Source organism: Megalops cyprinoides, chromosome 24, assembly GCF_013368585.1.
Source record: "Megalops cyprinoides isolate fMegCyp1 chromosome 24, fMegCyp1.pri, whole genome shotgun sequence".
Taxonomy (NCBI): domain Eukaryota; kingdom Metazoa; phylum Chordata; class Actinopteri; order Elopiformes; family Megalopidae; genus Megalops; species Megalops cyprinoides.
In genome coordinates this window covers 4,080,485-4,106,231 of record NC_050606.1, presented here as the reverse complement: position 1 = coordinate 4,106,231, position 25,747 = coordinate 4,080,485, and the positions used below count along the sequence as shown (strand labels likewise).

At 41.1% G+C, this 25,747-nt stretch overlaps 2 protein-coding genes across 5 annotated transcripts in view; one reads left to right on the top strand and one right to left on the bottom strand.

Moving 5' to 3' along the window:
• Window positions 1–12,939, top strand: part of LOC118770861 (NACHT, LRR and PYD domains-containing protein 12-like) — a 29,815-nt gene extending 16,876 nt beyond the window's left edge. For 2 of the 4 annotated variants that reach the window (XM_036518608.1, XM_036518609.1), the window contains exons 2-19: window positions 754–886; window positions 1,091–1,198; window positions 2,170–2,277; window positions 2,717–2,824; window positions 3,218–3,359; window positions 3,623–3,662; window positions 3,961–5,818; window positions 6,723–6,896; window positions 7,132–7,305; window positions 7,541–7,714; window positions 8,121–8,294; window positions 8,767–8,940; window positions 9,272–9,445; window positions 9,794–9,967; window positions 10,457–10,630; window positions 11,444–11,611; window positions 12,081–12,127; window positions 12,458–12,939. In XM_036518608.1, coding sequence (XP_036374501.1) covers window positions 765–886; window positions 1,091–1,198; window positions 2,170–2,277; window positions 2,717–2,824; window positions 3,218–3,359; window positions 3,623–3,662; window positions 3,961–5,818; window positions 6,723–6,896; window positions 7,132–7,305; window positions 7,541–7,714; window positions 8,121–8,294; window positions 8,767–8,940; window positions 9,272–9,445; window positions 9,794–9,967; window positions 10,457–10,630; window positions 11,444–11,611; window positions 12,081–12,093 — 4,059 coding nt within the window. In that variant the 5' untranslated portion in view covers window positions 754–764 and the 3' untranslated portion in view covers window positions 12,094–12,127; window positions 12,458–12,939. Of the gene's footprint in view, window positions 1–753; window positions 887–1,090; window positions 1,199–2,169; window positions 2,278–2,716; window positions 2,825–3,217; window positions 3,360–3,622; window positions 3,663–3,960; window positions 5,819–6,722; window positions 6,897–7,131; window positions 7,306–7,540; window positions 7,715–8,120; window positions 8,295–8,766; window positions 8,941–9,271; window positions 9,446–9,793; window positions 9,968–10,456; window positions 10,631–11,443; window positions 11,612–12,080; window positions 12,128–12,457 lie in introns of those variants that run through there. The other 2 variants (XM_036518610.1, XM_036518611.1) reach the window with 2 other exon arrangements.
• A 3,585-nt stretch (window positions 12,940–16,524) lies between these two features.
• The window catches only part of LOC118770869 (thymocyte selection-associated high mobility group box protein TOX-like), a 26,674-nt gene continuing 17,451 nt past the window's right edge, over window positions 16,525–25,747 (bottom strand). The window contains exons 3-9 of the mRNA XM_036518628.1: window positions 25,413–25,651; window positions 21,167–21,440; window positions 19,806–20,036; window positions 19,398–19,478; window positions 18,622–18,978; window positions 16,981–17,132; window positions 16,525–16,574 (exon numbers count right to left, since the gene is read on the bottom strand). Coding sequence (XP_036374521.1) covers window positions 16,538–16,574; window positions 16,981–17,132; window positions 18,622–18,978; window positions 19,398–19,478; window positions 19,806–20,036; window positions 21,167–21,440; window positions 25,413–25,651 — 1,371 coding nt within the window. The 3' untranslated portion in view covers window positions 16,525–16,537. The remainder of the gene's footprint in view (window positions 16,575–16,980; window positions 17,133–18,621; window positions 18,979–19,397; window positions 19,479–19,805; window positions 20,037–21,166; window positions 21,441–25,412; window positions 25,652–25,747) is intronic.

Below are 25,747 nucleotides of genomic sequence, written 5' to 3'. Positions count from 1 at the left end.
CCTTCCTAATATAAGGAACCACAAAGCCGATTAGAAAACGAATAAGGCTATACTTAAATTCCGAGCAACGAAAAGGATTTCAATAAAGTTTACTAATATTGCAGGATGAGTTACGTTTGCTGGCTGTAAATGTAAACCCTGATAATAATAATAAAAACATAGTAAAGCAAAGGGCGTTTTTAATGTTGACGGTTTAATAACCAGCAAATAATAACGTTTAATTAAAGGAACATTAGTATTATAGTTCAAAATATGTCGCTTTGGACGAAGCTGTACAACAAAACACAATTCGTTTCTGTTGTACCACATTCGTCTAACAAGCAGGAACAAGGAAAGACTAAAACGACGGTCGTAAACAGAACCCCAGAGAGAGGGGATATAGAGAGAGAATAAATAACTTTTATTTTTTGTAACTGGCTCTTTATTTCGAGCAAAACTTGTACCGTCTACAGATCAAAGAATTAGTGTGTAATCAGATGTAAACTGTACTGATGTAGAGGTCTACAGACGACGCAGTTGCAAGAAAACGCATGTAAAACGGTGCCACCTAGTGGTACAAGATGATACACAGAATAATATGAACAGAGGGTACGACAGCAATGCTGTTTTCTCGAACAACCCCGAGTACATGAACAATGAAGAGACTTAAATGTCATAGATAAAGTCCCCGACGTCTTACGACCCCATGCTTCTATGGATTAAATTCCACGGTCTTAAAAGTCAAACAATAGTCTCTTTCCTTCTCTGTGACAGACCTGCTGACCATGGACAGCCCTCCTGAATCCCTCTCCTCTGACCCAGCTAAGGCCCCTGAGCCAGCAGAGAGTGAGCAGACACAAGATTGTCCACTGAGGTGCAGTGCAGGAGAGTTAAGCCCTGATTCAAGGTAAGGTCACAATGAATAACATATGTAAGTGAATCAAAGATGCTGACAAGGGAGATGTTTAATGGCACAAAATAAGTGTTATACTTTATTTGTAAGCATTTTTAAACTAATATGAGGCCAGGAAGTAAAAACATTTAATGCAAAAATGGCACTGAAGTAGCTGAAGTTTTGTTACTGACGCTATTTTCACTCTGCTGAGTCCAGGGTCCAGCGAGCAGAATCTCCAACGTTCAGCTGCATCACAGTGAAGAGTGACCGCTCCATGGAACAGCCATTCCAGTTCAGCAAAGGAGATAGAACTGAGGATCCAAAGTGAGCCCACTGACTGTAATACAGAGGGGTGAATTAGGAATGTTTAAACATGTACAATGAGCTCACTAAGCATTCAGTCTCTACACACTGATGTTAGCCGGTGTCCACTGTTACGGTTATGCCACGGGACATAAAGGGTGCGCGGAAGTAGGGGTTATGGGTCATGTGACGTCAGGGTCACGGGTGCACGAAGGTGTGCACCTCAGGTAATTTAAATGTCTACGGCGGCAAGCACAGTCGTCGGGGAGTTAGAGTGAGTACCAGCGTGGTATATTGTGTGAATATAGTTGTTTTCTCACTTAGTGTTTAAGTGCAACTCTGTGTATAAAGTTCGTGAGACGGTGGTGCATTTTTGTCATGTTTATTTTCTAGTTTTTTTTTGTTGTTTTGGGTAGGACAGTGGAGCCGGTCCGACAGTCTATTGCAGACTGGCCGGTCCCCACCGTTTTATTTCATTCTGTTGCGCACTGATCTCCAGAACTCCTCTTTTCTCTGCTAAACATTACCTTCTTCCCTCTCTCAAACCACTCTTTCTAAAACTCCTGTACACTGCTGTCTCTCCAACTATCTTTTCTCTGACCCGTATAAATACTGTTCAGCCAGTCAAAACTACGAAGCACTCGCCGCTGTGTCGTCTGCCCGACTGGACCAAACAGAAGAGCGAGTAGCCGGGTTGTTGTACTTTTATGTGCGGAGTATTTATCCTGCCAACTGCCCTGTGACTGCCTGTAGTCACCTTTGGTAGGAGTCTGGCCGTAACATCCACAGAAACAGAGAGACAAAAACAAACAGATGCTGGTTAAGTTAAATATCTTTGGCCATCATTGCTCCAGGTTGCATGCTCCGTTTTCATCCAGACTGCATTTCACAGCGGGAAATTATTGGGGGAATGTAATTTTATTTCTGACAGAAACAGTTTACAGGAGCTGTTGTTACTGCTACTAACACGGTTTTCCCTCTGCTGTATCCAGGGTCCAGCGAGCAGAATCTCCAACGTTCAGCTGCATCTCAGTGAAGAGTGACCGCTCCATGGAACAGCCATTCCAGTTCAGCAAAGGAGATAGAACTGAGGATCCAAAGTGAGCTCACTGACTGTAATGTACTAGATAGAGATGCTGGTTAAGTTAAATTTCTGCTTGTATGTGGTACTTTCAGTAGTCATGTATGCTCATGCACAGACTACATTTAACAGTGGGGAAATTACAGGGGAATTTAATATGATTCAGAAACTGTTTATTGGAAGATCTTATGTATTAACTGTGACTCTTGGGGGGGGGGGGGGGGGGGGGGTTATAGGTGAAATGTGGTAATAATGAATTAGATTTCTGTAATTTCAGGGAAACCTGGTATAAAATAAATGCAATGCAAGGAATGAAATAACTCATTTCTAATACAGTATGAAAGCAAGGAAGTAAAACTATTCTTTAAATTCAGATTCTCTTGTGCCACTGAGTTACAGTAGCTTAAGATGATATTTTGTTAATGTGACTAACATCATTTTCTCTCTGCTGTATCCAGGGTCCAACGAGCACAATCTCCAGTATTGAGCTGCCTCTCAATGAAGAGTGACCGCTCCATGGAGCAGCCATTCCAGTTCAGCGAAGGAGATAGAACTGAGGATCCAAAGTGAGAAAACTGACTGTAATACAGAGGGGTGAATTAGGAATGTTTAATACATGTACAATGAGCTCACTAAGCATTTAGTCACTACACACTGGTGATAGCCGGTGTCCACAGAAACAGAGACAGAGACAAACTGGATACCGATGCTGGTGTTAAATATCTTTCAGCACTGGACATCACAGATCCAGGTAGCATGCTGTATTTTCATTCATACTGCATTTCATAGAGGGAAGTTGTACTTCTGTCAGAAACTGTTTACACGAGCTTCTGCTGCTCTGACTAGCACCTTTCTCTATTCACTTTTCCAGGGTTAAGAGCGTTTAATGCAAAAATGGTACTGAAGTAGCTAATTATGAAGTTTTGTTACTGACGCTATTTTCACTCTGCTGTGACCAGGGTCCGGCGAGCGGAATCTCCAACACTCAGCTGCCTCTCAGTGCAGAGTGACCGTTCCATGGAGCAGCCATTCCAGTTCAGCGGTGGGTTTGTTGCTGAACCTAGTGAAAGCCTGGTGTCTAACAACATTCATACAACAGAAGTAAGTGTGATTTATAAAGGTGACATCTCCCACCTTATGTAGCTGGTCTCTTTCTTTTCACATTTAAAGAATTTAAATGGCAATTAAAATTGCCAATATATTTAGAGAGTTTATTTTGAAATCTGCATATCATATCTGAACACTGAGAGTATTTTGGAAGTAGACGAGGGAGGAATGCAGTCTTAAAAATCCTGACTGTTTGGACCATCTGTTTTCTGACCGTATGATTTTCTGACTGTTGTCTAATCTTTATTCCCTGGCAGTGTGTGGATTACAGGACACAGGACACAGATACCAGACAGAGTAAGGTCTTTTCTGTAAAAATCTCATGCCCCACTAGATATGTGGCCACAGTCAGGATAGACTGCAATGATACTCAATGCATTGATTCAATGTTTGTCAGACATGTATTCCTCTATTAATTTATTCTCTGCATTGTTTTTATTTTCCTGAATGTTTTCATCCTTACTTTATATGAATGGTTCACAATGGAGGAAGTACAGTTACTGCACTCCAGCAGTGAATGAAAGTTCATTTATTTAGTGTTGTGCACTTTCTGTAAGCAGCATGTGTTTTATTGAAAATGTCATTCTTCTTGTAGATGAACAGTTGCAAACAGCACAAGAGGCTGTTAAAGCCAAGATGAAGACAAGGTTCCAGATCATATCTGAAGTGATTGCAAAGCAAGGAGACCAAACCCTCCTCAACAATATTTACACAGAGCTCTACATCACAGAGGGGGAGAGTGAGGGGGTCAATACCGAACACGAGGTGAGACAGATTGAGACAGCATCCAGGACACAGATCACACACGACACTGCGATCAACTGCAATGACATCTTTAAACCTTTACCTGGACAAGAAAAACACATCAAAACTGTGCTGACAATGGGGATCGCTGGTATTGGAAAAACAGTCTTTGTGCAGAAGTTCATTCTGGACTGGGCAGAAGGGAAAGCCAATCAGGATGTTCACTTCATATTTGCTCTTCCTTTTCGGGAGTTGAATTTGCTGAAGCTGAAACAATTCAGTCTAATGGAGCTTATTCACTATTATCACCCAGAGCTGGACAAGGTCGAAAGCATTGAACAAGATGAAGTCAAAGTTCTGTTTATTTTTGATGGTCTGGATGAGTGTCGACTTCCTCTAGATTTCCAAAACAACGAGCGTTGGTGTGATATAACTGAGTCAACATCAGTGGACGTGTTGCTGACCAACCTCATTAAGGGGAATCTGCTTCCCTCTGCACTCCTCTGGATCACCACCCGACCAGCAGCAGCCAATCAGATCCCTCCTGAGTGCATACACCAGGTAACAGAGGTGCGAGGGTTTAATGATACACAGAAGGAGGAGTACTTCAGGAAGAGAGTCAGTGATGAGAAAACAGCTGACAGAATTATCGCACACATTAAATCATCAAGGAGTCTCTACATCATGTGTCACATTCCAGTCTTCTGTTGGATTTCTGCTACTGTTATGGAGGCAACGTTAAATGAAGAAGACAGTGGAGAAATCCCCAAAACTCTGACTGATATGTACACACACTTCCTGCTGCTTCAGACTACTTTGAAGAATCAGAAGTATCAGGTGAGAAAGGAAACCACTCCACAAGGTCTGCTGCAGTCAGACAGAGAGATGATAATGAAACTGGGGGAGCTGGCTTTCCAACACCTGAAGGATGGCAATCTCATATTCTATGAAGAAGATCTGAGGAAGGTTGGCATTGATGTCAGTGCAGCTTCTGTCCACTCTGGGCTGTGCACAGAAATATTCAAAGAGGAGTCATTTTCAGAGATGTACCGAGGCAGAGTGTTCAGTTTCATACACCTGAGCATCCAGGAGTACCTGGCTGCTCTGTATGTGTTCGTCTCCTACAGAACCAGCAAGACAAATCTGCTTGACCAAAGCCCCACTGAGAAGGCAAACAGGCGCTCTGAGGAAACCTCTTTATTTAACTTGCACAGGATGGCTGTGGATCAGGCCTCACAGAGTCAGAGTGGGCACCTTGACCTTTTCCTCCGGTTCCTGCTTGGCCTCTCTCTGGACTCCAATCAGATTCTCTTACAAGGCCTGACAGAGACAGGAAGCATCATTGGCACAGTGAGCCCTGTCTTTCGCAGTCTGCAGTCCCAACCACAAAGCACCTCAAAGAGCACCCAGAAAACGCTACAGTACATTAAGGAGAATATCAAGAAGAATCTCTCTGCAGAGAGGACCATAAATCTTTTCCACTGTCTGAATGAACTGAATGACAATACTCTAGTGAAGGAAGTCGAGGGATTTCTGAGCTCAGGAGGTATTGACAGAAGCAAACTCACACCCACACAACTTTCGGCTCTGGTCTTTGTGTTGCTGAAGTCAGAAGAGGATCTGGATGAGTTTGACTTCGGAAAGTACAAAAGATCAGAGAGCGGGTTCCTTCGTATGCTACCAGTGGTGAAATTCTCCAGAAAAGCTCTGTAAGTATTGCTGCAGAGTAAGTCCTTCCAGAGAATGACCAATGACAAACCAGTGTCTCACATATTGTCAATGTTAGTGATATTAATTCATTTCAAGCAGAACAGTCTGCAATTTGTTGCACCCATGTGGCAGTTCCACAAAATATGAGTGAGGCTTTCATTTAACTGAATTTTGTAAGACTTTATTGTTTGCATTTGGACTTGTTTTGTTTACACTGTCAACTCAGTTCTCCTTAGCTAAGTTGTTAGGAATTTAAATTTCAAAAGAAATGGCTCGTGGCTATGCGTTATAAATAATGAAATAAATCATTGCAAATAAATGTGTAATCCCTTAAATAGAGGATTCATTTTAATGGGGGTACCGTACTGAAGTCATTTACATTACATTATTGGCATTTATCAGATGCTCTTATTCAGAGCAACTTGCATAAGTTAGTTTTTTAACATGTTAGCCATTTATACAGCTGGTCTGTCTTCTGTGCTGTCTGTATATGGTAAATTTTCAAATTGAGTCAGTAAATTAGTAAAATCAGTAAAATGATATCGGACCATGTACAATGATTCCATATAATGTGTATGTATACATATAAATTATAAAGTATAATTGAAGCAGTTGTGCTGATGAAATAAAAAGAGATATAATCCAAGAGTTATAGTGGGATTTCAGTGCAAGACCCATCACAGCAAAGGATTATGATACATTTACGCTCAGCATCTAATCATGACAGAAATGTCTGTATGAAGATGGTGTGATCAGACTGAAGGACTGGGGTCAGCTCACCGGCTTACGGGATACATTATTTAATATTTAACAGTCCTCATCTCTCTTCAGCCAAGTCAGTGTGTGTTGATATTTATCTAAAGAACTGTTCCTTTTGTAAAATAAAAAGAGATCTTTTTACAGGTTGCAACAGTGTAACCTCACAGAGAAATGTTGTGATGTGCTGGCCTCAGCTCTCAGCTCAAACCCCTCTCACCTGAGAGAGCTGCAACTGAGTGAAAATCACCTGAAGGATTCAGGAGTGGAGCTGCTCTCTGCTGGACTGAGGAATCCACACTGCAGACTGGAGATCCTGGGGTCAGTACTTTTGCAGTGTAGGGGAAATGTGCATAAATAGCTGAGTAGTTAACATGTTTGCATGTGAAATTTTTCATGCTACAGTTTTGCATGTTAATTTTGAGAGTAAAAACATGGAATGTATTTAGTCTAAGTTAATTGAAAGCTTTGTGACAATAAGTTGTTTAAAATTCTGTAGATGAATGCAGTAATGTTAGCAATAAATAGCTGTTGCATTCTATCCCTTTTCATTCAGGTTACAAGGGTGTAAACTCACAGAGAAATGCTGTGATGCGCTGGCCTCAGCTCTCAGCTCAAACTCCTCACACCTGAGAGAGCTGCACCTGAGTGAAAATCACCTGCAGGATTCAGGAGTGGAGCTGCTCTCTGCTGGACTGAGGAATCCACACTGCAGACTGGAGATCCTGGGGTCAGTACTTTTGCAGTGTAGGGGAAATGTGTATAAATAGCTGAGTAGTTAACATGTTTGCATGTGAAATTTTTCACGCTACAGTTTTGCATGTTAATTTTGAGAGTAATAACATGGAATGTCTTTAGTCTAAGTGAATTGAAATCTTTATGACAATAAGTTGTTTAAAATTCTGTAGATGAATGCAGTAATGTTAGCAATAAATAGCTGTTGCATTCTATCCCTTTTCATTTAGGTTACAAGGGTGTAAACTCACAGAGAAATGCTGTGATGCGCTGGCCTCAGCTCTCAGCTCAAACCCCTCTCACCTGAGAGAGCTGGACCTGAGTAACAATCACCTGCAGGATTCAGGAGTGGAGCTGCTCTCTGCTAGACTGAGGAATCCACACTGCAGGCTAGAAATACTGAGGTCAGTACTTCTGAAATACTGGAGAAATATGATATTTAAATAGCTCTTTGGTTATATACCAGCAAAAATATGTTTGCGTGTGAATTTTTCACCCTGTAGAGTTATATAAACTTTAAATATAACATTAATATTTGTTTTTTTACTTTATATTTTTAAGTAAGGCCAATGCTGTGTGTTGGGCTAGATTAAGGATGGTTAAAGTCTGTCAGATGTATAGAAACCCTATGGCAAGTGTTGTTTTTGCTCTTTGGAAATAAAGTGTCAATATAATTGTAAAAACTTTATTCTTAAAAGAAGAACCACAGAATATTTCAAATAAAATAGTGGGGATGTTCTTCCACCACACGGGTTTATTAATTTAGAGCACTGGTCCTTTTATGAAAACAAAATTCCCATCTCCTTTCAGGATGCAAAGGTGTAAACTCACAGAGAAATGCTGTGATGTGCTGGCCTCAGCTCTCAGCTCAAACCCCTCTCACCTGAGAGAGCTGCAGCTGAGTGACAATGACCTGCAGGATTCAGGAGTGGAGCTGCTCTCTGCTGGACTGAGGAATCCACACTGCAGACTGGAGATCCTGGGGTCAGTACTTTTGCAGTATAGGGGAAATGTGTTTAAATAGCTGTTTACATGTTTGCATGTGAACTTTTTCAAGCTACAGTTTTACATATTAATTTTTTTATAACTTCAATATTTTAAAGGTGCCCAAGCATTTTTTTATATTTTATATTATTCATTAGGGCCACTACTATATGTTGAGCTAGATTAGGTATGCAGTGAATGGTACTGTAATTAGACCTAATGTTGTACCCTATCTGACCTAGTAGTTTATTCAGAATGAAAGCAGTCTATCTGATCATCAATCCGTGATTACACATGCCTCCTCTCATACAGTAAAATGTAGAACGTCCAGAGTAATTGCATGGAATGTGTTTAGTCTAAGTTAATTGAAAGCTTTATGATAATAGGTTGTTTAAAATTCTTGATGCATTTCTAGATGAATGCAGTAATGTTAGCAATAAATAGCTATTGCATTTTATCCCTTTTTATTCAGGTTACAAAGGTGTAAACTCACAGAGAAATGTTGTGATGCGCTGGCCTCAGCTCTCAGCTCAAACCCCTCTCACATGAGAAAGCTGTACCTGAGTGAAAATCACCTGCAGGATTCAGGAGTGAATCAGCTCTCTGCTGGACTGAGGAATCCACACTGCAGACTGGAGATACTGCGGTCAGTACTTTTGCAGTATAAGGGAAATGTGTTTAAATAGCTGAGTGGTTAACATGTTTGCATGTGGACTTTTTCACGCTACAGTTTTGCGTGTTAATTTTGCTATTACATCAGTATTTGAAAGGTGCCCAAGCATTTTTTATATCTTCTGTTTTTCAGCAGGGCCACTACTGTATGTTGTGCTAGATTAGGTATGCAGTGAATGGTACTGTAATTAGACCTTACTGTTATACTCTATCTGACCTTAAATTTCTTTGGATAAATCCAGTAATATTAGCACCAACAACAACTAATTAGCAATAGTTGTTGCATTTTATCCCTTTTTATTCAGGTTGCGAGGGTGTGAACTCACAGAGAAATGCTGTGATGCACTGGCCTCAGCTCTCAGCTCAAACTCCTCTCACCTGAGAGAGCTGGACCTGAGTGACAATGACCTGCAGGATTCAGGAGTGAAGCTGCTCTCTGCTGGACTGAGGAATCCACACTGCAGACTGGAGATACTGAGGTTTGTACAGAATGGTTTGTACATGTGTTTCTAATGTCCTTGAAACTGGGGACATGATTTATGGAGTATAAGGGAAATATCAGGATGTAAACCTGATGAAAATGTCAAACTCAAAATGTTTATATGATTCATAAAGATTTAAACAAGATATTTTATTGCAAATCCACCATATCATAAATAACATAAGTAAATATGAATGATTTGGAAAATTTTCTAATAGAATGTCATGGGAAGTCATTTCATTTTATATGTCCTAATTGTGTCTTTTTCAAAGTTCATTAAATTAGTCATTTTTCTCATTATAAATACATTTAACAATCCTCTTCCCCCTAACCCCTTCTTTTTTAGGCTATGGCTGTGTAAACTCACAGAGAAATGCTGTGATGTGCTGGCCTCAGCTCTCAGCTCAAACCCCTCTCACCTGAAAGAGCTGCACCTGAGTAACAATGACCTGAAGGATTCAGGAGTGAAGCTGCTCTGTGCTGGACTGAGGAATCCACACTGCAGACTGGAGATACTGAGGTTTGTACAGAATGGTTTGTACATGTGTTTCTAATGTCTTTGAAACTGGGGACATGATTTATGGAGTATAAGGGAAATATCAGGATGTAAACCTGATGAAAATGTCAAACTCAAAATGTTTATATGATTCATAAAGATTTAAACAAGATATTTTATTGCAAATCCACCATATCATAAATAACATAAGTAAATATGAATGATTTGGAAAATTTTCTAATAGAAGTGTCACGGAAAGTCATTTCATTTTATATGTCCTAATTGTGTCTTTTTCAAAGTTCATTAAATTAGTCATTTTTCTCATTATAAATACATTTAACAATACTCTTCCCCCTAACCCCTTCTTTTTTAGGCTATGGTACTTCTTTATTCTTAAAAGAAGAACCACAGAATATTTCAAATAAAATAGTGGGGATGTTCTTCCACCACATGGGTTTATTAATTTAGAGCACTGGTCCTTTTATGAAAACAAAATTACCCGTCTCCTTTCAGGATGCAAAGGTGTAAACTCACGGAGAAATGCTGTGATGTGCTGGCCTCAGCTCTCAGCTCAATCCCCTCTCACCTGAAAGAGCTGGACCTGAGTTTTAATGACCTGAAGGATTCAGGAGTGGAGCTGCTCTCTGATGGACTGAGGAATCCACACTGTAAACTGGAGAAACTGAGGTCAGTGCAGAGTTTGTTTCTATTATAATAGACTCTGGGCACCAGAATCCACCTGTTTAATGAATGCACCAGGTTACATTTCTTCCACAAGATAAAATTTATAGGTGAGGTTGAAGGAAAGTACATAATCAGCAATATTATGCTTCCAAAATGAAGACTTATTTTGCCAGTGTAAATGCAAAGCAGTTCAAAGCTCAATTATGGCTTGATAATTGTCAGGATGGATAGTACGTTTGCATGGTGCTCAGTTTATACAACCATATGCTCTACCCAGAAAATGAGTGTTTTTCAAAGGTTGAAAAATTTCAACACAAATACAGGGCTTGTGTATGATATTGTTTTTAGTAAATTGGACAACACTTCACACAATGGCCAGTTTTAGTACATTTATCCCACTTATGAAAACCAAATATGTGTCATTGGCAAAAGCACATGGTGTCGCAATCACAATGTAACAGTACTTAATGGTGCAGTTCAGCCATTAAGACTGCTTAGTAAATCTGGTCATTAAATCCCGTGCATGTTTTACTGCACACATTATTCTTTAGTGAATCTTGCTTTCATTATCCCCACATATTTGGGGGAGTCAATTCACCTGTGACTATGAAAGGTTTAATGGTGATGAAGACTTTCCTGATTATCAGTTTGTGAAAAGGTCGCTGTTGAAAAACTAGTTTATGAATGAAAGCATGCCTTTGCATATTTAAGATTACGTTTGAGGATGTAAGTTAAGAGGTCTGCTGCCTATAGAGGCGGCAAAGCTAACTGTAGCCTGAGCTTGGACAGTGAACAGCTTTCGTCTCCTTTCTGCAGTCTGTGTAAGTGTGGCGTCACAGAGACAGGCTGTGCTCACCTGGCCTCGGCTGTGTGTTCAAACCCCTCACACCTGAGAGAGCTGAATCTCAGAGCAAATGACTTGCAGGGGGGTGAAGAGAAGCTCTTCTCTGCCATACAAAATGATCCAGGATGCAACTTGAGTGTGTAAGTAGAGTATCTGATTTCAGTTTGTATTTCTCTAACGATCTCTAATACACAGATGATGGTTTGTGATCCGGAAACAGGTGAGGTACAGTTCTTACCATTTAGACTGATGGTTTCTCTCAACCTGTTCCATCCTTGATGAATACACAGTAAGCACATGGCAGTGCTGGCCGATGGACCTCACATAAAAACACACTAGAGGAAAAGTACATAAATTGTGTAAAACATATTGAAAAATGAATGTATGAATGGGTTAAAAGGTTCATTCTGAGAATCTCCAGGTCAGTCCTGTTTGTCTATAATGAAGCACATTAGAGGATGTGACATCACAGTGTGTGATTGTGGTGGTGTCCCTGGATGCAGTCGTGACAGTATGTGGAGCTCTCCCATTGTCACGGGGCTCTGAGTTTCCACACTGCGCTTCATAGACAGGCTGTGTCTCTCACTCAGTTTCTCTCTGCTCTTACAGGTTGCTGGAATAGTGAAGGAGCTGCAGATAAACCAGGCAGCAGAAATGTAAGTTAGACATGATTCCTGTTTAATACAGGAATCTCATATTCAGGTGTTCCACAATTAGACTTAAACTCCAGGTCTGCAGTGAAGGGTGAGAGTGAGCACAGTCCATATTCTCTGAAGCTGACTGGTACAGGCAGACAATGTCTGTGCCAGTGGCCATGCTGTGCTCACAGAGTCCTGACCCTCCATTAAAAACAATGAATTAAACATTTACAAGACAAACTGTATGCAGAACAGTTTGAAAAAAATCAAAACCTGAAGTATGTCTCTCATAAATCTGACACAGCAAATCTGACGTGAAGACTTCTTAACATGTTTTTTATTGGTTAGTTTACAGATTCCTTTTTTGATTCTCAAATGAAGTGGCACGTGAAGAATGGATTATATTATTATCCTTGTCAGTACAATAAGTACAGTACAGTATGTTCTTTCAATACCTCATACTGTACTGTCCTGTTCACATTACAAGAACTTTGAGGGCCGCGACCAGTTTAAACCTGTAAATTCTCAGATCACAGCATCAGCTGGAAACCTCCACTCAGTTAATATATGTCAAACCGGTAGGGGGCTGTCCTCCCGAAAATGTGGTTTGAGGTGGGTTTAAGAGGTTGGTTGAACTTACTGTAAAATAAAGTTTCTTCCGACAAGTTAAATATATACTTCAATATATACAGAAGACCTGGCAGTAGTACTAAAATGAATGAAACAGTTGAAGGTTGATTCATGAAGAGATGCTGATAATTGCGGGTGGCTAAGTTAAGAGGAATAAATCAATAATGAGGATGATGATGTGGCTATCGAACTAGTGTGTCTCTGACTCTCTCCTACAGTAATCTCCCTCTCCTCTGCAGATTTCTGTCAGCTCACACTGGAGCCCGACACAGCACAGAGAGGTTTCACCCTTTCGCCCTTGTGAGATCGCCAGTTGCACGCATTGGCTTGTCTCACGGCGATAACCGCTGCATTTTCAAGTTGAGGCAAATGCAATCCTCAGACACACACACAGCCAATGCAACTATATTACACACTGCAAGTCCCAGAAAGCACTAAAGTAAAGTATGTTTCATAATATACCATACATTTACAGACTTTCAAAACAATATATATCGTTTTACTTTTTTCTCAGCTGTTTTCAATGCGTAATCAATTTTAAAATACTGGTGAGATGTCAGAGGTCAAAGTTCACATGACAATGTAAACACAAATTATTTCTGTCTTTATTACATATTGAAGTGATTTTGTGTATGCTGCATATATATATATATATATATATATATATATATATATATATATATATATATCAAATCTTGTTTGGTGATTTTGCTTTGTGGAAAAAGTGTAGAAAATGGGCAGGAAGATAGCCAGCAGCAGACATGAATGAAATAATGAAAGTGTGCCTTAATAACTGAAATTGCTAAATTAATTTGATTAATTAAGAGTTGCAAAAACCTTTTCACTACTCTGTAAGATGCTGCTTATAATGACGATGTAAACATAGGAACATGTACTCGTCGCAGTAAAGGTAAAAACACCAGAACCACACCGGAAAAGGATGCCTTTGTGCTGTGAATAATCTGGAGAATGGAGTAAGTCTGGATACTGTTGGAAGTGATTTCAGCAGACAGATTCAAACCTGGGAAGATGCTCCAACAAAACGCAGGCCTTAACCGATAGGTGCCAGCCTTGAGAATCAGGAGTCCCGGGACCTCGCTGTGATTGAGACATTGTGCTCCATCTCCATGACTGCTTTCACACCATCAGCTCTGCTGCATCAGGAATGGCAGGCAGTGAGCGATTCCCAGCACAATGCAGTCACCACACGTGACAGTTCGAAAGTGACTACACACTCCCACCCACGCCGTCACACTCAGCCTTTTACTTTATCCTCATGTCTGGTTTTTTTTGTTCAGTGGACAAAGGGACTCAGTATGGCGAAGGAAATATTTTATGGTTACAAGGGAACTGAATTCCATGAATGCTGAGTTTAGCACTACGCTGGGGGGGGGGGGAGAATTCAGTTTTATTTCAGTGGAGCACACAGGCGTCTTCTTTACGCATTTAACCATGTAAATACTGCTATAGTGTTTTGGTGTTTCGTAATGTTGACTATTTTAGGACCATGGTCAATATTGACCAACAAGTCGAGTCAAGTCTAGGGCGGCAGTGTAGCATAGTGGTTAAGGAGCAGGACTCGTAACCGAAAGGTTGCTGGTTCGATCCCCGCTGGGACACTGCTGCTGTACCCTTGGGCAAGATACTTAACCCACAGTTGCCTCAGTAAATATCCAGCTGTATAAATGGATAACATTGTAAAGAACTGTAACCTATGTAAGTCGCTTTGGATAAAAGCATCTGCTAAATGAATAAATGTAAATGTAAACAAGTAGTGACATAACTGCACTCAAAAAAGGAATTTTATTTGATGCCTTTTAAGAAATAGTATGATATTGGAAAGGTCTTTAGGTTATCGTCTTCAATAAATTAATTTCAGAATTTCTGTCTAATTGTTACGTATTTGTGTAAAATAGAAATACTACTATTTTGAAATTAAACTAATGTGCAAAAGTTATTGTAATCAAAATATCACACTCTTGCAGCAGATGGTGCTGTTGCCTTAAACCACTAAGATCACGTGACCCACTTAGGCAAGACTTTTTTCATTACTTAGCATTGAAATCCCCTTCAGTATGGTTTATGTTGTTAATAAGCTATTGTGTGCAATTTAACGCCCATTTTCAAAGGGTACTCTCTGAATTTTTATGAGGGACACATTGTTCAATTCATTGACTAAATATCACACTGGCAGCCGTTGCATTCTAATGAGTCAACAATTCTTGTTGTTGTCTCACTGCGTAATGAAGCAGTCTTGCACAACAACAAGTTTCACATTTAAAAATGCAAAAAACTAAAAGAAGAATTGTTTGTAAAATCTCATTCACCGCAGTTAAACTCTCCATTCTACAAAAAAAAGTCTCAGTCCACAAGGTTTGGTTACTGCACAAAAAAATGCAGGTTTGGCTTTATTTTTCAAACACAATAAAAACGAAACAGGAATGAAGAATTCCCTTAGTTGTTTGGATCAGTTCTGCCAATAAAAAATACATCTTTCAATAATGATATAGTTACATACAAACACCCATATTTAGTATTTCATAAATAGGTACAACATGTTTCATAAAAAGTTTTAATATAGACATGGTATGAATTAGCCATATGTCCATTTTGTCACTGCTGATTAATCTAATTAACAACAGAGAAGCAGGGTTTTGGTGGCATTTTTATTGACAGACACATCAAATACAAAAAAAGCATTTCTGTGTCCTTCCTGTGTCCCATTTATTTCAACCTGATTTCATATCAATATTATTATTCAACTCCTTTACATGGGTGTATGACATCAGATGCTTTAAAATAACGTGGGAAGATTGCAAACATTATTTACCAGTTTTATTACAATATAAATAAAGTAAAAAAAAAACAGTCTCAGAATTTATCTGTGTGATATCCTGTTTAAGAACTACTCACATCTAACCACAATGCACAATGTCCTTCAGTCTGAGAGCCAAATTCAACAGTCAGCAAGTTCCTTACACAACATGCCGACTCTCATAATAATTCCTCTGTTCACCATTCATACTGCATGTGTTACAGCAAAAACACTGATTGAAATTTATGAGGAATAATGTGTCAGAAATGACACTTTGAAACTTACTGAGTTTATCTCAGATTTAAAGACTGAGTACCACAGTGATTAGATCTGATCTGAAATTAACTGGCCTCATCCCTTTCAAATTCACTATACTGTAAAAAAAAAGGAGAGATACATTTTTATACTCTGAAGAGAGTGTGACATACTGTAGATTCTATTTACACAATGAATATCAGTCAGCAAAAGTTGTCAGAAGATCCCACTCACAGCCATTTTAACAGTGTGACAGAATTTTAGAATTCCGTTTCTGGAAACGAAACCTTTTTAAGGCAAATAGCAGGTGCATCAACTCAAAGGCTTCTGTCCAAACAGATCCCTACAGGCTGTGTGCTCTGCTCTTTCGACATGCAGGTAAAAAAGCAGGTGTGATGTTTTGGTTGTGTCTTCTCCAGGGATGACAGCAATAGCTGAGCTCTCAAACAACCGGAGGGGCTGTGTTTCCTAGCCCCCCCCCCCCTCCCATTAGTCTGTCCCAAACTTGCAGCAAGAAATTAAAAGGCAATGATGCTTCATCCTAACTTTCACATTTTTTGATTTTAGCCCAAGCTATGGCACAGAGAAAATGTTATCTGAGTAAAAAAAAAAAAAACTGACACTTCCTTAAATTCTCAGTTGAGACGTAAGGCCAAAGTGATTCGAGGAAAATGACATCATGGCCTTAGACTGTGACTTCCGTAAAGAATTTCTTGTGAGTCCTGAGATCAGCTGAGATACAGAGCCCTTTCGCCTTGCAGGTTCCTGGAAGCACGAAAAGAAAGACAAGCTTGTTTCCGCACTTACACAAAAAACCATTATTCATAACAATGATTATATTCCATCAGTGAGGTCTAACAGAAGCATAGATAAAATGAACACATTTTTTAACAGAATGTAATGTGTTATACCAGCTGACAATGCACACATAGTGTGAAAGATCTTATTAATACTACATTTGCCATGAAAGACTTAACTCTGACACATCAGTTAACTCTATGTGCATGTGTGTGTGTGCGCATGTGTGTGCGTGCATGCGCGTGTGTGTGTGTGTGTACGTGTGTGTGTGTGTGTGCGTGTGTGTGTGCGTGTGTGTGTGCGTGCATGTGTGTGTGCGTGTGTGTGTGCGTGTGTGTGTGCGTGTGTGTGTGTGCTGTGCAGCCACACTGACCCATTGCTACAGTAGTCCACACCCCAGTCCACACTCTGGGCTGAGGGGTTCCTGCCTCCTGATTGGCTGTAATCCATGGATGGTGCCAGGCTTGGCCCTGATGTGGTCATTCCATTCAGCATGTTGAGGAACTCTGGCTGGGTGGGGTATCCCTGAAAAAAAAACAGCAGAGATAAATCCCAGTCAGACACATTTCTGAAGGACCAATCAGAACATCTCCTAATCTAGACATGGGAGTCTCCCACAACAGGGCGTAATTTTAGGGGGCTTTCAAAGAGGCATGTCTGAGCATTCTGAATCAGTCAGCAAGACCCCACTGCAGTGAGGTACATGTGCTTAATAATGAGATCATGTCCTGTGTGTTTCCGCTTTTAAAGAGCGTTGTTGTATTCAACACTTAAAGCAAGCATTTTGCATTTCGCTTTGTCGTAGTCTTTGAGTAATACGTGAGAGTGTGGGCAGCACTGTGGTGTCGTGGTAAGGTGCAAAGGTTGCTTGTTTGATTCCCTGCTGGGGACATTGCTGTTTTACCCTTAACCCACAACTGCCTCAGTACGTATACAGCTGAATAAGCTACATGACAATAATGCAATGTATTCAAAGTATTGCTGTACCGGTTCGACAAAAATACAGCACTGCAGGATCATGATTTGTTTTGGTGCAAAATTACAATGTAACAGAAAGACTGAAATGGAGAAAGATCAGAGTCTGGATGAGTGTGTATCTTTCTGTGAGAGACAGGTGAGGGAATGCCTGTGTCTGGCAGAGTTCGGCTGCAGGTAGGGGGGGTGTTTTTAAACCCCCCCCCAAAAAGTTTTCCTTCATTGCAACACAAAAGCTCAGTCTCTCTTTTATGCTACTCCCGCTGCCTACAGCCAGCCCTCGCCGAAACGCTGATTCTCATTGGTCCCCAGCAAACGTGCAAGAAGAGCGCAGATTATTACTTTGCGCTGGATTTAGCGTCTTTGTAAAGAGGAGCTTAAAAACTCTGAGCGGAGCGAGCAGTTCCCCCCTTTTTCAGAGACCAGATGAGCCAAACAGGGAGAGACACCGCACTGCGCTAATCTAAAACTGGAGTTCAGACAAACGCATTGTATAATCCACAAGGGGAAAGGCGTTTTTTTTAAAGGGATGCTCCTCCGCAGCTAGAGTTTAACATGCCTGCAGAGGACTGATAAAAAAGAACATGAATTCAATCAGGTCTTCACTTTCGGAACATTTCATTCCTGCCAGAGCTGGCTGGCAAACTCACACAATGGCTCTTTCATATTCAAATGGAGACATTTAACTTTTCCTGCTTTTTTTTTTTTCAGCGGTGATCTGAATCGGATACATTTGTTCCCTTGATTGAAATTATAAAGCAGACTTTTTTATTCAGCACCTGTTAGGAGAGCCACAGTCCAATACTGTGGCAAAGATGATCCTTTCCCACCAAAAAGTGATTTTCTGAATTTCACTGAATACCTTTATGCAGGTATTTATTTACTTTATTTTAATTTAGTTTAGTCAGAAGGATCCATTTACAGTTCATGTCTCTTTAGCAGAAAAGTGGGTTGGGGGGTTAGCCGACAGGCCGTGGTTAGCACCTTTGCTGTTAGTGGTAATTATGAGCAGTGTCGGGTTACGGTGGGCGGGGCTCACCTGTGGCATGGTCGGGGAGTGGAGTGGGAGCTGCGGGTGGTTGCCGAGGGGCTGGTGGTTGCCGGGCAGCCTCTGCATGGCGACGGGCTGGTGCTGATGCTGGAGGCTGGCGTGCTGGTGCATTGTGGGTAGGAGGGCAGGGGGCGGCATGTTGGTGCCGGGGAGGGGCCCGGGCATGGGCACGCCAGGCTGGGGGACAATGCTGCGGGGCAAGGCGGGGTGCAGGAGGGGGTTTGCGCCTGGTTGCTGCTGGAGGGCGTGTCCGTGGTAAAGCCCTGCCCCCTGGAACACCGCCAGCTTGGAGCCCGCCCTCTGAGAGGCCTGCGGCGCCGTGACATCACTCACCTCGTTGCAACTCTGGAGACAAACAGGCAAAACGCACAATGAAACTGTGTGTCTCTTTATCTGAGCCTCACAGCCCAAAGAGACAGTCACTCTCAAAAACTGGGTGATTAAAGCAACAAAATTCAGGCAAAAAATGTGTACTGAGCATCACCCTGTTAGAGAATTAAGCTTTGAACAGCAACTATATGTGTAACAGAGTGCTTACTGTATGATTCTTGCATTTGAATTTGAAATATGATTTGAAATATCACTCACAATTAATGTCACCCTCATGCTAAATTTATATCGATTAAGGGTGGTGTCAGTTCATTGAAAGATCATCTAATCCAGTCTACAGTAGGGCTGCCCATCAAATCTGCAACCATGTGATTACGGACAAAGGACTGCATTGATGCTTAGACAAAGTATGTCAGTTTGACATTCCCACATACCTGAGACACCATGCTGGCTCGGTAAGCCGCCAGCTGTTTCAGATACTCCTTCTTTGCCAGTTCAGTTTTCTTCTTATATAACTGTAAAGAGAAAGCCGCCCCTGAGTTCCCACAATGTACCATTGTCCTTGGAAGTCAAATAACCCCATTGACATTCATGATACACCATTTCAAACATTCATGCCAAGCAGTACTTCCTGTTTTCAGGTTCGCTCTCATTATCTTGGCCACAAGATCTTCTATACTTTGTTGTACATAATACAGATATGAATAGGATCAGTGTACTCTTCTTCTCCCTCTACCTCCATTTATGTTAAATGGCAAAAAGTGTAAAACTTGTAAAACTGGTACAACAGGTCAGGCGTAATTAGTGACGTGTTGCAGGGTTGAGCCAGCAGGGGGCAGCACCTGTTTCTGCTCCTCGCCCAGGCCGTCCCACGTGGACGCCACGATTTTGGAGACCTCCCCGAAGGTGGCGCTGGGATTCTGGCCCTTGATGGTGGCCTGTGTGTCTCTGAAGAACAGGGCGTAGGCGGAGACGGGCTTCTGCGGCTCGTTGGGGTCCTTCTTCTTTTTCTTCTTCTGTGTTTTGGGCTTCTTCCCTGCGTCCGCTGCAGGCCGCTTCTCCGCCCCACTCACCTGCGAGGCCAAATGCGTCGTTTAAAAAAGAAAAGAAAAAAAAACGAGAGAGCTTGGAGAAACAAAACGTAACCTCGCATTCCGTGGTCACATCATACTGAAACATGCAAATTGCACATTCATACAGAGTAATCTCTTTAAGTATGTGGGCACGTGTACGCATTCGCATATTTGTTTTGAATCACCATGATTCATCGTAAAACGCTTCAACACAACTGACACTCCTGAGATTTTTTAAAAGTAAAACATTTGTTAGTATCAAGTGCCTACTTAATCTTTTTTTTTCTGCATCAAACCAGTAACCAGTAGCACCGATACAGTAAAATAAGTCATTTTTGCGTGGCTTTTTTTCCCACATTAGAACATTTCTGTCTCAGACTGTGGAGATGAGAATACAGCACGTGCTGTTTTTGGGTGATGCAAGAGGGACCGATAACATGCTCCCTCTGCCTGACCTTCAACATCACCGTTTCCTCTGTGTCATTTTGAGAAAGATCATGACACTAACGGACAAAGAACTTTGTGGCTTAACGCAGTCACTACTGTAAACGACAGCCTCAAACCAGACATTTTGTATTACTGTCCCCAGACCAGTGATCCTTTCAATGTGTGGTTTATTTTAGGGACAAATGAAAATGTAAATGGTTTTGGAACACATGCACCATACAGTCAAAAAGGCAAATGTTTAAGTGCTAGTAAGATGTAGTACTGCTTTCTGTACGCGATAAAAGAGTGGGCGATCACTGTTAAATGCTGTAATAATAGTTTCTCCCCCTCTTTGTAGAGGTTGCAGAGACCTGTACTGGGAGCTGTTTCCCAGAGCAGCTTGCTCCATTGTCTTTGTTTCCTACCCCATCTCCCAGTAAATGGTCTTAAGACAAAAACATGTGTGTCAGGCGTACAGCACACAACTGCACGCTTCCGCACTGACTTTGTGAACTCTCAGTAGAGTAAGTTAAAATGTCGGCCTAAAAAAATAGAGTGAATGTGATAAAATGTCAGAAAAAAAAAGGAAGTGATGTTTTAACAGATCATGAAAGCAAAAAATGCTGCCAGAAGGTCAGAGTTGAAACATTTCCCCCTGAATACCCAATCAGAGTTTGCCACCTGACAATGCCTCCTCTATTTACCTTCAGAGACTCCTCCACTTCCTCCTCCTGCACAGAGCTAGATGGAGAAGGCGTTGCCCGTTTACTTCCTGGAGGAGAGGGGGAGCCATGCTGGCCGTTATTACCGCTCAGCCCATGACGTCCGCTGAGCTGTGATTGGTTGATAGTGGTCAGGTGCCCATGCGGCATCATCACTGATTGGATGCTGGGCCTGAAAGCTTCCATCTGCGGTTGGCCGGTGCATCGCTGTGGGTCGGGGTGTGCCATGTGTGGGTCCTGGGAAATGGAGTAAGTGCTTAGTCACGCAGTCTGTCTTTGGGGTGTTAAGGCCCTGTAAAGTGAAGATTTGTGCGTTATCGTAAATAAGCTCATGATGAGGAAAGCAAGAGGAAAATTTTGTGGGCCGTCCCGCAACTGTCGTCAGTTTCGGCAGGTGAATCTCCTGCCGTCCCCTCATCTTGTGCTCCATGCTCCTTTTTTTCGATTTGATCTTTTTTTTTTTGAACTGGGACATTTTTAATACTGAAGTTCCCGGAATCGGTTTGGTCCAGCAGGTGATGTAAGCGTGTGCCCTGAGCGTGCCTGCCGAAGGCTACGTTTCAGTTCCTCCTCTGCCTGTCGCTTTAATCGAACCTGAGAAATTTTTTGCCACACCCTACATCCTAGCTGCTATGAAGGCCCAGTCTGATTTCCTCTCAGCACGACCGAGAAAGGTCACCTAAAAGCTGTTATCTGGTAACAATCAACAGTCTTCCTGTTATTTAGAAAAGTTAATAATCACACAAAAATGAATCCCTGAGAAAATGATACACATGCCGACGTACCGACAAACCGCAAGTAAACAGCCCTTGCAAAACAAGTCATTAAATGTGTGCTGAACACTTTCCCAGTGTTAATTTCGGGGTGCGTTTGGGTGTAGATTCCCAGTGCAAAGCGTGTGCGGTTTACGGTGAAACAAAACTGAAATAATCTAATTCGACAGGGGCGGTAAACTGACTAATTGGAATTTTTGCTACATCTAACTGGTGTGAAAGCCTGGTGCCCACCTGGGAAAGGTTGGCTGAAAGCATTTGGTAGGCGAGAAAGAAAAAAGTAACTAAAATCATAATTTTTTGTCAGTGGAGTTCCCCTGCAATTTTTCTGTTTCAGCTCATTTGGGCACACGGTGAAAAATTTCCATATTCTAACGTGGTTTTTAATCTTACCATATTATCATTTTTACTAATTTGCCTATTCATTGCTGTAAAGGCCCAAATGAGAATCAACTTAAAAACCACACCAGACTGTGAAAAGGTGAGTCTGTGGATCATATCACACCTGTCATTTTTGATATTTTCAAGTGAAGAAAACACTGACCTTTCAGTAACGCAGATGTAAATTCAATATATCCTTTATGGCTGCAATGCTGGTATTTTGTTCTACGAGTGATATTGGACATGGCAGGAGCATGGCTTTATTTGAATATTTTTTTAATTTGCCATGCCTGTGACTGCAACTCAAGAATAAACTGCCTTTCCACCCATCTGCAAAAATGTTTTTTTTATCTTTCTTGGGAGCAGTCTCATTGAGTTTTCAGTGGAGCTCAACTCTGTCAAACCAAACCACATACTTAACATGTTATAAGGTATGCTTACATTATTTTTTTTTTCAGTATCCACTGCTTTAAATACAATGAAAGTATCTTTATCATAAATTTAACAACAAATTAGTAATAATTTAAATACATTGTTGGAGTGTGTTGTGTAATTTGCCTCTAGCAAAATCAGAAAATGAAAAAACATATACAGAATATTATATATATATATTTCAGATATTTGGATAAATTAATATTAAGATATTAGCATACAGTCCACACTCCTACCCAGAGACAAGTAACAGGATAGACAACTGGACCTACAACATCCCATGCCAACAAACAGTGTAAGTGTAATACTTAAGATTAAAAGAGATATTGATTTAGATTTTAAAATTTGCAATAACCAAGCTGATTTTGCCAGAAGGCGATTTAATCAAATCACAAAGTGTTTATTCTGCAAGCGCCATCAATTTGTGCGCTTCATAAATCACAATAAACAAAACTGTAATACATGACGGATTCATTACGCTAATTCCACAAATTTAGTATTTGGTTTAGTGGAGTATTTTGTCACAAACATTGCCATACTTCACTTCCTTTTAAGGACATATGATGGTGTGCAGCTCTTCATGTTGGCTTTTATGTGTCCATGAGAAGAAGCAACAGAGAGCACTTAATTGCCCTGAGGCAAAAATACTTTAGTCTAATATTTATTTTAGTAAAAACACATTAAAATGAAATATCGCCTGAGGCAAAGCAATTCAAGCCCTTGAAACTCCAAGCATTTCTGAATAGAAAATGTATGAGAGAATCGAGCCCCTTTCATGCCTCAATCTGAGAGAATTCAGCCAATCAAATGCTTTCATTGTATACGGCAGCTGCAAGCATGCCAACATCCCTATACCCCCCCCCTCCCCCCCCGTCACCAGGCAACTATAACTCTTAGCAACCCTTAATGGATAGTCCTACAGTTCCAAGTATATAAAAGCAGAGGAACAGATGCCTGACTCAATCCACAAACCTTTCATCCTGAATGTGCTCCAGATTTTTTACAATTATTTAGCTTTACTCGATCAATTAACTATTTATTTGTGCACAATCCAACTTAAACGTAATTTTTTTATTTTTAAACCAGTCATGAATATACCACATTACCAAAGTAACGCAGTTATGCAGCTCACTACACTAGTGAGAGGGTGATTCAGTCAAATTAAAATAAAAAAGAGTGGTTCCATCTTGATCTCCAACAACACATTACTTGAAGAACTCACTTTAATTTACTTAAAGAACTTACCTTCCTTTCTGCACAGTATGTGAAATAAAGTGGGCTGGATGTGTCGCTATTCTCTTAGCATTATTACAGCCACTCCACTGTCTGTTTTAGATACGAATATGAGGGTGTGGATTGAACCTCCAAACCTCTGGTTAAAAGACAAGTTCCTTAATCACTAATTCTCTCAGATGCTAATAAACAAAGGCCCCAGGAGATTTTTATCTGCAAAGTCTGATATTGGGACGTGAATATCAGAGATTTCGAAAGAGACGTTTCCCGACATGGGTGACTGTGGTTTGAACCCAGGGTAAAACAAAAAATCCCCCCCCCCCCCCCTGTTCACCTCTGTGATTTGAAAAATTCACACGGCTTTAAATTGTTTTTTCTTTTTAAACTGAAAAACACAACAAAAGCATGCAGAGAGTGTGAGGTGGGGTTAACACAGTGCACGGGTACGCGGGATATTCTCACATCAGCACGGTTTGAAAACGCTCACCGTGAGGTTTCAGAAGCGTGCGTGTGTGTGTGAGGCTAGCTGTCTGATTCCACGAGATTGACAGGATTGCGCAGGTGACACATTCTGAAACGTAACCGTCAATATTTTGGCCACCCTCCACTTTGAGATCAAAAAATGCGGGGAAACAATAGTTAAGATGTAAAAAAAAAAAAAAAAATTGCTGGTTTCGGTTTGCACAGCTTGTGAGATCTGTCAGGGGATAGGTTAACCACAGTTAGTCAGAGCACTCTTTGCTGCCGGGTAGGACATGCTGTGATGAGACTCCTGCAAGTAAAAGCAAACCAGAGCCTTAACTTTCCTTTCTCTACATGTGAACTTCAACGGCTTGTTACATATGTTTCATAATGGCCCACAAAACTCTCAAAATTAAAATAAATAAACAAATGCATAAATGTGCAGTATACATGTGCATGTATACAGTATCATTAATAACTGAGCTAAAACAAAAGAGGTACTTGAAAACAAAACAAAAAAAAAATACTTTTAAGTATAAGTTAAGTAAACCGGCCCTAAAATGAAAAATGGATATTTTAGCTACATAATGCAAAATAATACCTACTGATCCCTGAGTCACTCATTGCTTGGATGTAGCTAATATGCATCTATGTGTGTCCATATGTACAGATCTACAACAAAAAACACCTGTGTCACCTGAGCCCATCCTTGCTTTACCAAACACAGGTGCTCAAATCTGACCAGGTGAGAAGCTAATAACCTAACTTCGGCCTGACCTTTTCACTCTATCTGATGGGTTGAAGAGCACAGACAGTCTGCGGGCTAAGAAGCAGATGTCCATAGACTGTAGCTAAACCACAGAACCCAGTGTGCTTTGTCTAGAGTCAGCTGCAGACCAGAATGTCCGCTCTGTAGCTTTGACAAGCCCTGCACACTCACCGAGGACAGGAAACCAGGGGGCAGGCGTCCATCTTGGCTCAACATAGTGGAGACGGTGATGCCAGGCAGGTCCAAGCTGTGGGGGTGGAAGGGGTGTAGCCCGTTTTGGGGGGTGGGGGGACACGGGGAGTGGTACACTCCAGTTTCTGATTCGGGTGGGTGAGCCAGAACGTGCTCAGGGAGGGAGGGGGGCGTGATGGGGGGGATGTTGAAGTCTTCGTCACCCAAGCCGGGAACCGGATACAGCTGTTAAGGCGAAGACAGAGAGGGCGTTTTTTTTTTTTAGTTAGGCCACAAAGTCTTTATTGTCAAGAACTACACTTAAGCTACTATACTGTGCTT